At 38.3% G+C, this 12798-nt stretch overlaps 1 protein-coding gene across 1 annotated transcript in view; it reads right to left on the reverse strand.

Moving 5' to 3' along the window:
* SH3RF3 (SH3 domain containing ring finger 3) overlaps window positions 1-12798 on the reverse strand; it is a 456086-nt gene that overhangs the window by 139032 nt on the left and 304256 nt on the right. Inside the window, exon 3 of the mRNA XM_056114572.1 lies at window positions 784-879. Coding sequence (XP_055970547.1) covers window positions 784-879 — 96 coding nt within the window. The remainder of the gene's footprint in view (window positions 1-783; window positions 880-12798) is intronic.

The raw sequence follows: 12798 nt of genomic DNA on the forward strand, positions 1-12798 counted from the left end.
CAGAGCTGTTGAGAAGCTTACATGAGGAAGTTCTTCAGTGTTTGGTAAGCAACAAGCACGCAGTAAGCATCAGCTGAAATGAATTCTGTCAAGTAACTTCAGTGGTTTAGATGAAACAAGCTTATGGAAATAAATATGCAAGTGGATTTGCACTGACAGACAGGACTTTATGTCTGTGCACATGTGTGCATACACACACTCATACACAAAATGGATAAATATTTCTGTGCATTCTCAGTCACCTTTGGGGAACAAGGATTTCACAATAAAACATCCTATGATGCTCAACACTCAGCAACTTCCTATAATGTCATCTGATTGCTCTTGGTTGCAGAAAAAAGACCAGGAAATTAATAAACCTCAAGTATGCCTTGTCTTTGCTCTAGAGACTTGAGGTCAGACAAGAAGCCAAATAATCCGAGTCCTAGAAAGATACTCAAGAGACCCACAACACTTCCTTCCTCTATGCATGCTGCTGTCAGGTGTGAAGACCTTTCTGATGGCACTGGGAATATGAAAACAGAAGTACTTAGTAGCACCTGGGGAAAATGAATGCAGTTTTCTATGCGAAATGGGAAAATTGCACCTATTTCAGACTACTCAAAACTTGCAAAGGAAATTCTCATAGCACTAAAATGAGAATGCACTGCAGTCTCTACTGAACTTAGATTCATTTAGAATAGGCTTTCAGTCTCTTAGAGGAGGGGCTTCCAATCTCATCTTCCTTCAGTCTGATGAGCAACATAGGACCAAAGTGGCAGAAGTCAGATGGCAAGTCCTTACCTCCACGTACAGGAGGGGGAAGATCCCAATCTTGTCCCCCAGCATCCCTTCTGCCCAGTTGTCATCCACTCTTCTGATCACAGTTAGAATTTCATCCTGGAGTTTCCGGAGCCCACCATGTACACAAACACACGGACATACACAACAAACAAGAAAACAAAAGCCTGATTAGTGGTGTTGAGGTCAAGAAAAGATTCTAGGTAATTACTCAGAGTGCTTTCTTATCAATTCACAATCTGACACATGAGAACACTCAGTCCTTAAATCCTTACCCAGGATCTGTCTTTTTGTCTCTTCCTCCTATCTCTCTTATGTAGTAGTCATATCTGCATAGACATTCAAATGGAAAATTGTGGTAATTTATACTATAGTTAGGATTCAAAATTTCTTATTCCTGGAACTGGGGAGCTGTTCAGGGGTTAATGTTCTTGGCCTACTGTGGCTGACCACAGCACCCCAAGCATAGCTGGGAGCAACCCTGAGCATAGAGCTAAGAATCATCTCTGAGAACTACCACGTGTGCCCTTACAACTCACGTTTCTATGACTTACTAAATAAGTATTTTGAATAAATAAATTCAGGTGAATCTAAGACCTTATAAATTGCTGATCACATGAAGGAACAAAAATTGACCCAAGACAGCTCTATTTATCTAGAGTTATGGGTACATAGAGTTTTGAATAGTCCCTTTAAATTCTTTAGCATGCTTTATATTATAGATTTCCTCTACTACCCGAAAGTATAATATTTTCTGAGATCTTTTTTAAATCAAACTTACATAAAGCAAACAAGCAATTACCATTAATTTATATGGAAATTTTAATACTTCCAGATCCCCCAAAGAAATTGCCAAATCATACCAAATAAACATACAAAACCTGAAATCACACTAGAGCGTGGTGAAAGAAGTAAGGCTGTGATAAATGCTCAGCCTGAAAAAACACAGTTCCTTGAGAGGCTCCCATGGAGGCAAGTCCTGTTCAGGGACTCCTATTTCTAGGGTGACAGCTATCTCGCAAGTTCTAATCAGAAGAGTCATACAAACCCTTATTTCTCAGTACTGAAAATAGCTCCTAATGTAGGTCGTTTGTGACAGTGGAGTGGCCTAACATAAGCTTTTAAAAGCAGGGTGTAGCTGCCTCAAGTACAGATGCATCAAGCCGAAAGGAAGCAAGCACAAGAAAGGGATTGAATCAGGAAAGAAGAGAAACTTTCAGCAGCCGCAGCAAATTTTATCAAAGGACACTCCCATGGTACCTGCCCAGCTGCCTGTAGCTGCAGATAACAATGCCAAGGGTGGGGAACAGAGGCCGGGAGGCAGAGAGCACTGAGGACCAAGGGTCACAAAACTGCAGAAAAGACTAAGGGAGAAAAAGACAAATGGGCTGCAGCAGTAACAGGAGGGTTTCTGGGAGACCTTATCTTACACCAGGAAATTTGACTAGCCTCCCCTTTCTCTCCTGTACTATCTTTCCTCACTGACAGGGTGGGTAATGGAGCCCCCAGAGATTGTCTCTAGCACCTACCTACATCAAAACCACCCTGCTCTTTGTCTCTCAAGGACATCAGCACTTGGACATCCACTAGGACATCAGAAAGATCCTCTGGTGCCCTATGTAAAGATTCAGTGGCCAAGACCAGACTGACACACTACTTTTCCATCAGCCTTGCCGACTTTGATGGGAAACAATACGTGTACCTGGGGCCTCTCGGGATCAGGAGTAGGCGTTAATCCATAGACCATGAAATTTTCAGAGAAGCTGCTTCGCTGTGATGGGGAGAGTCTCATTTCGGAAGCTGATTGAGGCTGAACCTGCATCTAATGGGAACAACCCAAATACAAATTTGTGACTTTAGAATGTTCCTTTTCCCTGTTTATGTGGACTAGATAGAAAGAGCAGTCGCTATGAGGGGACACATTGCACGTGTGCTCAAGGTGATACTAAGAAAGGTTTTCTACTGGCAAATGTGCAGCATTTGAGCCTGTGGGCTTTTTCTGGTCACCATGAGGGTGGCGAGTCGACCTGAAGAATACCTCTGCCCCAGTCCTGAAACCATGAGTGAAAGGGAGGTGATTTATGCAAAAAGAAATGGAACTGAAGGCTCATAAGTCAAAGCAAAGTAACGTAAAAAAAGAAATGGAATTTTGTATAAGACCTCGCTATCAGACTTAAATACACAAGTTTTATTGAGGAAAACAGGTAGAACACTCCATGGCATGTGGTATGAGGGACCAAACACTGGTCAACTGCATGCAAGTCAAATGCCTTAATCTCTGTACTATTCTATTGGATTTTTCGTAATTGTTTTACTCACTTATAATTATGAATCAAATTTTAAGAATTATAAAATGGTATTTTGTAAATTTAAAAAAGAAAGTATTAGGTTAATTTCAGTTAAAAGAAAAAAATCTCATAACATCCATGCTATTGTTTACCATTGGTGTAGAAACTACAGAAATACAATGTAATGAAATAAAATAAAATAGGAAATATTACTATTGGAGAGAAGAGTATACAATTTTTTGTGTACATAAACAGCAAAAATCATTGGTTATCCCACCTACCAGATTTAATTGGTTGAAAACATGGTTAAAATTAGTTAACCATTACAATAATGCTAGGTGCATAACTAACTGAATATAAATCAACTGCATAAATTTTTGTATATTTTATTATAAAATTATATCATTATAAAATTATATAATTTTATATAAATTATATGCAAATTAAGTTTGCATATAATTTAATTGTTGGGGAGAGGGGTCTCCAATGTTTATGAAGAAAATAACAACTAACTTTTAATCATGAAGGGGGGGAGGTTTTAAGTGTAACAGCTGATCACAAAGGAACACAGCCCTACCAATCTTCTGGGATAAGAACAAGTAGTAACGGGACCAGAAGATAGTACAGAGGTTATGGTGCATGCTTGCATGTGCTCAACTTGGGAAGGTTGATTCCCAGCCACACACTGCCCCCCCCCCAAGAACTGCCAGCCCCACACTGTCCCCCCCCAAGCACTACCAGGTGTAGTCTTGGAGACCCCTAAGCACTGCCAGATGTGGCTCTGGAGACCAAGCACCACTGAGGGTGTCCCCAGCATTGCAGTCTTCCATCCTTGAACCCTTGCACTGAACCACTGCCAATAGGTGAGAACTGCAGGAGGAGCCCCACCTGGGATTGCCCTCCCCCCAAAAAAAGAAAAACTGAAAGAAATAAAGGAAATTAAATGAGAAAAAAATAATTGTAAGCGATAAAGGACACAAAAGCTTATTGTACTTACCATATAAAGACTTAAAGACACAGTAATCATTCCTACATCTGTTTTCAGAATAGGGGGACTTCATTCATAGTGAAGATTGCCTTGGCAAGTACTTTTTCTCCACGAGATAAGTTTTCTTATCTAGAATTTCTAAAACTTTTCCTGCTGCCTAAAATTAACACTTTTACATACGCAAAATAACTATTGGTAAATCATTTAAACCACCTGAAAACAGTAGTAAATTTAAAATATTCTTCAGGACCCTCTCTGAGGACCATCCTGTTGATCCCCAATGCCGCACCCAGTTTTCTCCCTCTCCCAAGTCAGTGAATAATCGAACCCGGGACCCCACCTCTGCCACGCCCGAGCCCCGGGCATCCTCTCAGACCCTGGGCCGCACACCCTCCCTGAGCACCTTCCTTTATGTCCCCAATGCTGGGCAGGTTTTCTCCCTCTCCAGGTGCGTACCCACCCACACCACATAACAATAGGGGGCGTGACCTCTGCAGGAGTGGGCGTAGCCTAATAGGAGCAGCAGTTCTTTTACCCATACCCAGTAATCTGGTGTCACATCCCAGTATCTATACCACAACCACAACATGAAGAAAGAGTGCAAACCCCCACCACGAGGAGAAGATGATGAAGAGTCCAGAGCCTCAATAGGCATTACTCACAAATGTGAGCTCTGTTATAAAGAATTCAGAAATGAACTTTTGAAGATGTTTAATGAACATAAAGAAACTGTGGGACAGATATCCAGTAAATTAAAGGAGGACATGAAAGAAACAATGGATCAGACAAACGAGAAAATACAGGAAGAAATGAGAACCGAAATTGAAAAGCTATGCACAAAAGTGTCATGAATAAAGGATTCGGTAGATGAAATAAAAAACTCAGTGTGTGCCATTAACAGTAGAATGGCTACAGCCAAAGACAGGATCAGTGAGCTTGAAGATGAGCTGCAGGAAGCTTACAGGCAACAACAATCATTGAGAAGGCACCTCAAAATAGCTCTAGAGCAAATCAGATTCGTCGGGGATGATTTCAAGAGGAACAACATTAGAATCATTGGAGTAACAGAAAGACAGGAAGCAATCCCAATGAAAAAGCCACAGTTAAAGAAATCATTGCTGAAAAGTTCTCAGAGCTGGAGATGATTGCAGTCATCCAGATTCAAGGAGCCCGAAGGGTGCCAGCTAAAAGAGACCCTAACAAAAACACCCCAAGACATATCATAGTTATAATGATGGATCCCGCCAATAGAGACACAATACTGCAAGCAGCAAAGTCAAAGAAGGAAATCACGTACAAAGGAGAACCCCTTAGATTCACAGCAGACCTATCAGAGGAAACCCTCCAAACCCGAAGACATTGGTGGGATATAGTGAAAAAAAAAACTCAAAGAAATGAATGCTTCACCAAGAATACTCTGTTTAGCTAAACTCTCACTCAAACTTGAAGGAACGGTACACTATTTTGCGGATAAATAACATCTCAGGAACTTCATACTCAAAACAAAACCTAAAAGAAGGGCTAAAGGGGATACTGTAAGACAAGACAAACCCTACAAGCACAAAAAACCCTTACTGAAAGATGACACAAAACCCCATAACAATAATCTCTCTCAATGTCAATGGTCTAAATTCACAAATTAAGAGACACAAAGTGGCAAAATGGATTCAGAGACTGAACCCAACATTCTGCTGTCTACAAGAAACACATCTGAACAGTTAGAACAAACACAGACTCAAAAGTCAAAGGATAGAAAAAAAGCTGCAAGCAAAGAACCCTCTCAAAAAAGCTGGGGTGGCATTACTCATATCAAACAACATAGATTTCAGGTTGAAAAAGATTAGAAGGGACAGTGAAGGCCATTTTTTATTAATCAAGGGATATGTACAGCAGGAAGAAATAACACTCCTAAATGTATAATGCACCCAATGAGGGACCAGCCAAATACCTACAATACTGATAACAGAACTTTAGAAGGACATTGTGAGCAACACAATAGTAGTTGGAGACTTCAACACCACCTTATCACCTCTGGATAGATAAAGAGATTAAAACTCACCAAGGAAATAATGGCTATGAAGGAAGAAATAAAAGAAAGAGGGATAATAGATATATACAGGACTCACCCCCCCTCAAAAAAAAAAAAGAATACACATTCTTTTCTAGTGCACATGGAACAGTTTCCAGAATAGACCATGTGCTGAGCCACAAAACATACCTCAACAGAATCGGGAAGACAGACATTGTATCAAATATCTTTTCAAACCACGATGCACTGAAGATAGAAGATAATCATGTACAGACACAGAAAATCAAATCAAACACCTGGAAATTCTGTCTGTCTGTCTGTCTCTCCTCCCATTGTTCATCAATTTGCTCGAGCGGGCCCAGTAACGTCTCCATCGTGAGACTTGTTGTTACTGTGTTTGGCATATTGAATACGTCATGGGTAGCTTGCCAGGCTTTGCCTTGTGGGCAAGATACTCTAAGTAGCTTGCCGGGCTCTCTGAGAGGGGCGGAGCAATCGAACCTAGCTTGGTTGGGCCAGCTGTGTGCAAGGCAAACACCCTACCGCTGTGCTATTGCTTCAACCCACCTGGAAATTAAACAACTGAATGTTGAGCAATGAGTGGGTCAGAAAAGAAATCAAGGAAGAAATCAAAAGATACCTGGAAACAAATGAGAATGAAGAAACCAGCTAGCAGAACCTGTGGGACACAGCTAAAGTCGTGTTAAGAATAAAATTTATAGCTCTGCAAGCATTTCTCAGGAGGGAAGAAAGGGCCCACATAAACAACTTGACTTCACAGCTAAAGATCTTAAGAAAGGACCAACAAAAGGGGCCCAAACCAGGCAGAAGGAAGGAGATAATAAAAGAGCAGAAATCAACGACATGAAAACCCAAAAAACAACCCTAAAGATCAATGAAACCAAGAGCTGGTTCTTTGAGAAAATAAACAAATTGAAAAACCATTAGTGAAACTCACAAAGAGAGAGAACTCCAATGAATCAAATCAGAAATGAAAAGGGGGACATCACAATGGAAAACAAAGAAATTCAGAATATCATCAGAGACTACTTTGAAAGTCTGTATGCCACAAAACAAGAGAATCTAGAAGAAATGGATAAATTCCTGGATTCCTATAATCTCCCAAATTTGAACCAAGAAGATCTGGAATACCCGAATAGACCTATTAATATCAAGGAAATTGAAACAATAATCAAAAGTCTTCCCCATAACAAAAGCCTAGGTCCAGATGGATTCATTAGCGAATTTTTCCAAACATTTAGAGAGGACCTATTGCCAGTTCTTTTTAAGCTTTTCCAGGAAATTTAAGAAATAGAAACATACCCAAACAGTTTCTATGAGGCTCATATCTCTCTAATGGCAGAAGTAAACAAAGACACCACAAGAAAAGAAAACTACAGGCTGATATCCCTGATGAACACGGATGCAAAGATTCTCAACAAAATACTAGCAAATAGAATTCAACAACTCATCAAAAGGATCATACACCATGACCAAGTGGGATTAATCCCAGGGATGCAAGGATGGTTTAAAATTTGGAAATCAATCAATACAATCCATAATATCTACAAAAGTCAAGATAAAAACCATAATATCAAGATGCAGATAAAGCATTTGACAAGATCTGATTGCCTTTTATTATTTATGATGAAAACCCTCGCCAAAATGGGGATAGAAGGGACTTTCCTCAATATACATAAAGCCATCTACCACAAGAATATGGCAAGCATCATACACAATGGAATACTTCGAAGGTCTTAGAAAAGATGAAGTCATGAAATTTACATAAAAGTGGTTCTACATGGAAAGTATCATGCTATGTAAAATGAGTCAGAAAGAGAGGGATAGACACAGAAAGACTGCACTCATCTGGGTAATATAATGTAACAGAATTGGAGACAAACACCGAAGGATTGTTGAGATAAATACAGGAGGTCTGCTCCATGGCTTGGAAGCTGGCAACACATGCTGGGATAAAAAAACAGCTCAGATAGAGAATGAAACACCAAGTAAAGGATGTTTGGAAGATTTGTTTGGAATGCAAGATGCCTGCTGAAAGTATACTATATACCGAACACATGGCCTCTCAATACCTCTATCGCAAGCCACAAGACTTGAAAGGAAAGAGAGAGCAAAAGGGAATGCCCTGCCACAAAGGTGGGGCGGGGTGGGGGTTGGGAGGGCTACTGGTGGTGGAGAATGGGCACTGGTGGAGGGATGGGTACTCAATCATTGTATAACTGAAACCCAGGCACGAAAGTTTGTAAGTTAACAACTGTACCTCATGGTGTTTCACTGATTAAAAACATTTTAAAAATATTCTTCAGGATAATTGGTATGATGGAATGAGACATGTTCAATTGATGACTAATGACCATTACTGATTTTTCCCCATTTCATAGTCTTTAATGACTACTAATTAAGATTCTAGGTCAATCACTTTATGTGGCTTCTACTGATAGGATTAGTATTGGATTGTTTTATACATAGGGGAAATAAGCAACAAAACTACCTGAGATTAAATCAAGCATAAGAGAAAATTATGTTATCAAGAGTTTTTGTGAGCAAAATGGATGAGACTGCTGCCAGTATAAAAAATTAGGAAGGCAATGAAGCCAACAGGCAACGGGAATTTGGGGACCACCAATGAAGTCTGTTGTAAATAAAATACCATTATGTGAAATACATAAATGCACTAAAGTACACTCATTTATAAGTGAAATAAATGACAGAACAGAACTAGCAAACTAGGATTATTCTGTTACTATAATGCACTAACACTAACTATGAAATAATGTTATTTGAAAGTGATCTTATATTAGTTGTCAATGTATATTTCATTTATATTTAGCAGTAAACACTAAAATAATCAAAAAGGTGCAGCCCATACACTAATTAAGAACAAGAAATAGAACCCTGTAAAATGGTAAATAAAAATTACAAGAGTAAAAGGAGTAGAAGACAAAAATATGAACAGAAACAGTGTAGAATATATCTATATTTATAGGAACAAATATGATAAATAATTCAACAATATCGTCAATCACTTTGAATGTCAATGGTATAAATACACCAATTAAAAGACCATGCACAAGGATCAACAAAGCAAGATGTCCTAACAAGATTTAGTCTTAACGTACCAGCTTCAAATATAATGACACATATAGATTAAGATTAAATCAATAAGAAAAGGGATATCATGCTAACAGTGGGATTGGCTGCACCAATTCTGAACAGAGAACTCAGAACAAGGAATGTGTCAGAGATTTAAGGGAGCATTTAACAAGTAGAAAGAGGTCAATTCTCCAAGCAAACATAACAATCTTTAATAATATGTATGTGCCTAAAAACAGTTAAAATATGTTTATGCAGAATTATAGAACTACAAGTAAAAACAAATGAATCTTTTATTATTGTTGAAATTTCAAAAACTTCACAAACACAAATTATTTCTAAAAAATGGTGGTAATAAACTTCTCAGTAATCGCACTCAAAATCAATAGCATAAATTTGCTAATCAAGAGGCATGTGTTATGATGGATCAGAAAAAATAAAACTAATTCTCTGCTGCCTACAATAGACATATCTGAATAGTCAGGGTAATTAAAAATTCAAAGTAAAAGGCTGTAAAATAATCTTACAGGCAAATATTTCCTGTAAAACATCTGACATAAATGTACTTATATCAGAAAGCATAGACTCACAAAAGGTTAGAAAAGTACAGGTATGATCATTTAATGATAATCAAAGGATAAATGCATCAATACATATGAAGAAATTGTTCCTAAAGATCTATGCAACTAATGACAGATGTACAGAACTTTTAAAATAAGTGCTAATGTATCTTTTTTTTTTCTTTTTGGGTCACACCCGGTGATGCACAGGGATTACTCCTGGCTCATGTGCTCAGGAATTACTCCTGGTGGTGCTCAGGGGACCATATGGGATGCTGGGAGTTGAATCCAGGTTGGCCGCATGCAAAGCAAAAGTCCTACCTGCTGTGCTATCGTTCCAGCCCCAAGTACTAATGTATCTTAAGGAAGATACTGATAGACTTTAACACTCCTCTATCACCACTTGATAGATCAACTAGGGAAAATACAACAAGGAAGCAAGGTACTGAGGGAGAAAATGAAAGAGAAGGGCCTACAAAACACGTATAAGGTATTTGATTACCCTCAAGTAGAATACACATTCTTCTCCAGTGCACATGTGATATTTCCCAAAGCAGATCACATATTGGATCATAAAATATATACTGGGTCATAAAACTTATAAAATCAAGAAGAAAGAAATCCTATCGGCTAGAGGGATGGAATAGTAGGTAAGACACTTGCCTTGCATATTGCGGACCTGGGTTCCATTCCGACACCACATATGATCCCTTGAGTCCTGCTAGGAGTGATCCCTGAGCACAGAGCCAAGAGAAAACACTACACACCACTTGGTGTGGCCAAAAAACAAAACAAAACAACAAAACAAAAAAATCATAAAAGATACCTAATCAACTATCTTTTCAAGCTATAAGAGGACAGCTACAGCAATAAAGTCATTCATGGGAAGCAATAAAAGGCCCAAATAATTAATCTAATAACACAACTTAAGCAGCTAAAAAGATTCGAAGGAAACTCAAAGCAAGTAGAAGGAAGGAAATAATGAAACTTAGGGTAGAAATCGGTGAAATGGAAAAAAGACAAATTCAAATGGTCAGAAAAACCAAACTATATTTTAGAAGAATAAATAAGATTCACAAACCATTAGTAATACTCACAAAGAAAGAGAGAAAACTAAAAAGTTAAATCATAAATTAAATAGGGGACATCACAACAGATGCCACAGAAATTCAAATGATGATCAGGATACTACAAAAATGCTCATGCCAAAAATTGGAGAATTTAAAAGAAATGAATAAAAATTTGGACTCTTATAACCTTACAAGCCTGAACCAAAAGTAAATAGGGCACAAAAACAGAACAATTATCAAGGAAACTAAAATGGGAATAAAAAAATCTTCCCCCAAACAAAAGCTTGAGCCTAGTGAGTTCTAAACCTTTAGAGAAGACGAGAATGCTGAGGAAATAGGAACCCTCCCAATTTCTATGAAAAAGAACATAAACAACCAGTGTTGTCATGGATGTAGGATAAAAGAAACACCTCACCCACTACTAGTGGGACTATGGACTGGCCAACATTTTAGGAAAACAATATCAACACTTTTCAAATATTGAAGAATTAAGTCCCCATATGTTACAGCAATTCCACTCCTTGAAAATTACACCAAAAGCCAAAACCTCAATTTGGAAAGAGTATTTGTGCTCCTTTGTTCATTTAAACACTATTTCCAAAGTATAAGAACAATCCAAGTTGTCAGGATAAAGACAGTGGTGCATGTATACAATGGAATCCTATTTGGCTATAAGAAAAGATGGAAGCATGCAATTTTCTGCTACATGAATGGATTTGAGGAATTTCATGCTGACTACACTAGACAAAAGAAGGGTGGATACAGAATATCCACCCTTATCAGTGGGATATAAAGAAACATAGTAAGGGAATAGCAAAGAGATAAAGGCAACAAAACTGAGAACTGTTCCACAGAACTGAGCTCACCACCGTGGGTAGGAGGTGGGTTAGGGCTACAGTCCTGAGATGAAAGTGGAGGGGAGAGGACATGTTTGGTGGTAGAATACTTTATGCAAGAAACCCTATTATTAACAATATTATAAACCACGTGCCTAAAATTAAAAAAACTAAAAATTAATTCCACTTTAGAATTTCATTATTGAAAGTCTAATACAAAAATTAAATAAACTATTTTGTGTGGAAGTCCATTTCAAAGGTTACAAGCCAGAGCTACAGAAAACCAACAATCCCTCCTCTTTAAGAATATTAATATTAAGAAAAAAACAAAAGCATGCAATTTGCAGCAACATAAATGTAACTTGAGACTCGTATGTCAAGATCAGTCAGTAAGAGGGAAGAAGATCTCTCATGTGTGGAGCTTAAATATACACAACGACATTATGGAAGAATTGATCCGCATAATTGAGATGGGGAGAGGTTTTTTTTGAGAGGGAGGGTCTGAGGTCCTTGGGAAAAAGAAGGGTTAAAGTAGCGATGAGTGTGGTGTTTGAATTATGTGTATTAGACACCATTATCAGTAGCATTGTACACCACAGAATCTCAATTTTAAATATCTTAATTAAAAATGAAATAAAAATTAAAGAATAAATGAAATCTGAACACTGGCCTTCAAAAAACAACCATCTTCTTCTCTTGTTAATGGGTATAATCATGGAAATGTTTTCTGACTTCTAGTCAAAGGAAGTCCATTCAGAGACAAGAAAATAACAAAATAACCAGGTTAATATAAAAATTTGGGGGCCAAAGAGAGAGTACAGAGCTCTAGGCATTTGCTTTGCCATGTGTCCAAACCAGGTTCAATCCCCAACACCCTTAGCATAGCTAGAAGTGATTCCAAAACTAGAAACGATGTCTGAATATTGCTGATTGTGGCCCCCAATTTTTGTGAAAAACTTTTAAATCTCAAAATAGATGAAATAAAAAACGCAGTTAATTTAGGATTCACACAAGTCTGAACAAACTGGAATAGGTCAGAGGGGGGCGGGTTTGCCTGGTGTCCCTAGCAGTTACTTGCTCCCACAATCCAAACTTGCTGTCATTCCTCGGGTCAGATCCACCATCTTGGGATG

Source organism: Sorex fumeus, unplaced genomic scaffold (assembly GCF_029834395.1).
Source record: "Sorex fumeus unplaced genomic scaffold, SorFum_2.1 ptg000026l, whole genome shotgun sequence".
Lineage (NCBI taxonomy): Eukaryota > Metazoa > Chordata > Mammalia > Eulipotyphla > Soricidae > Sorex > Sorex fumeus.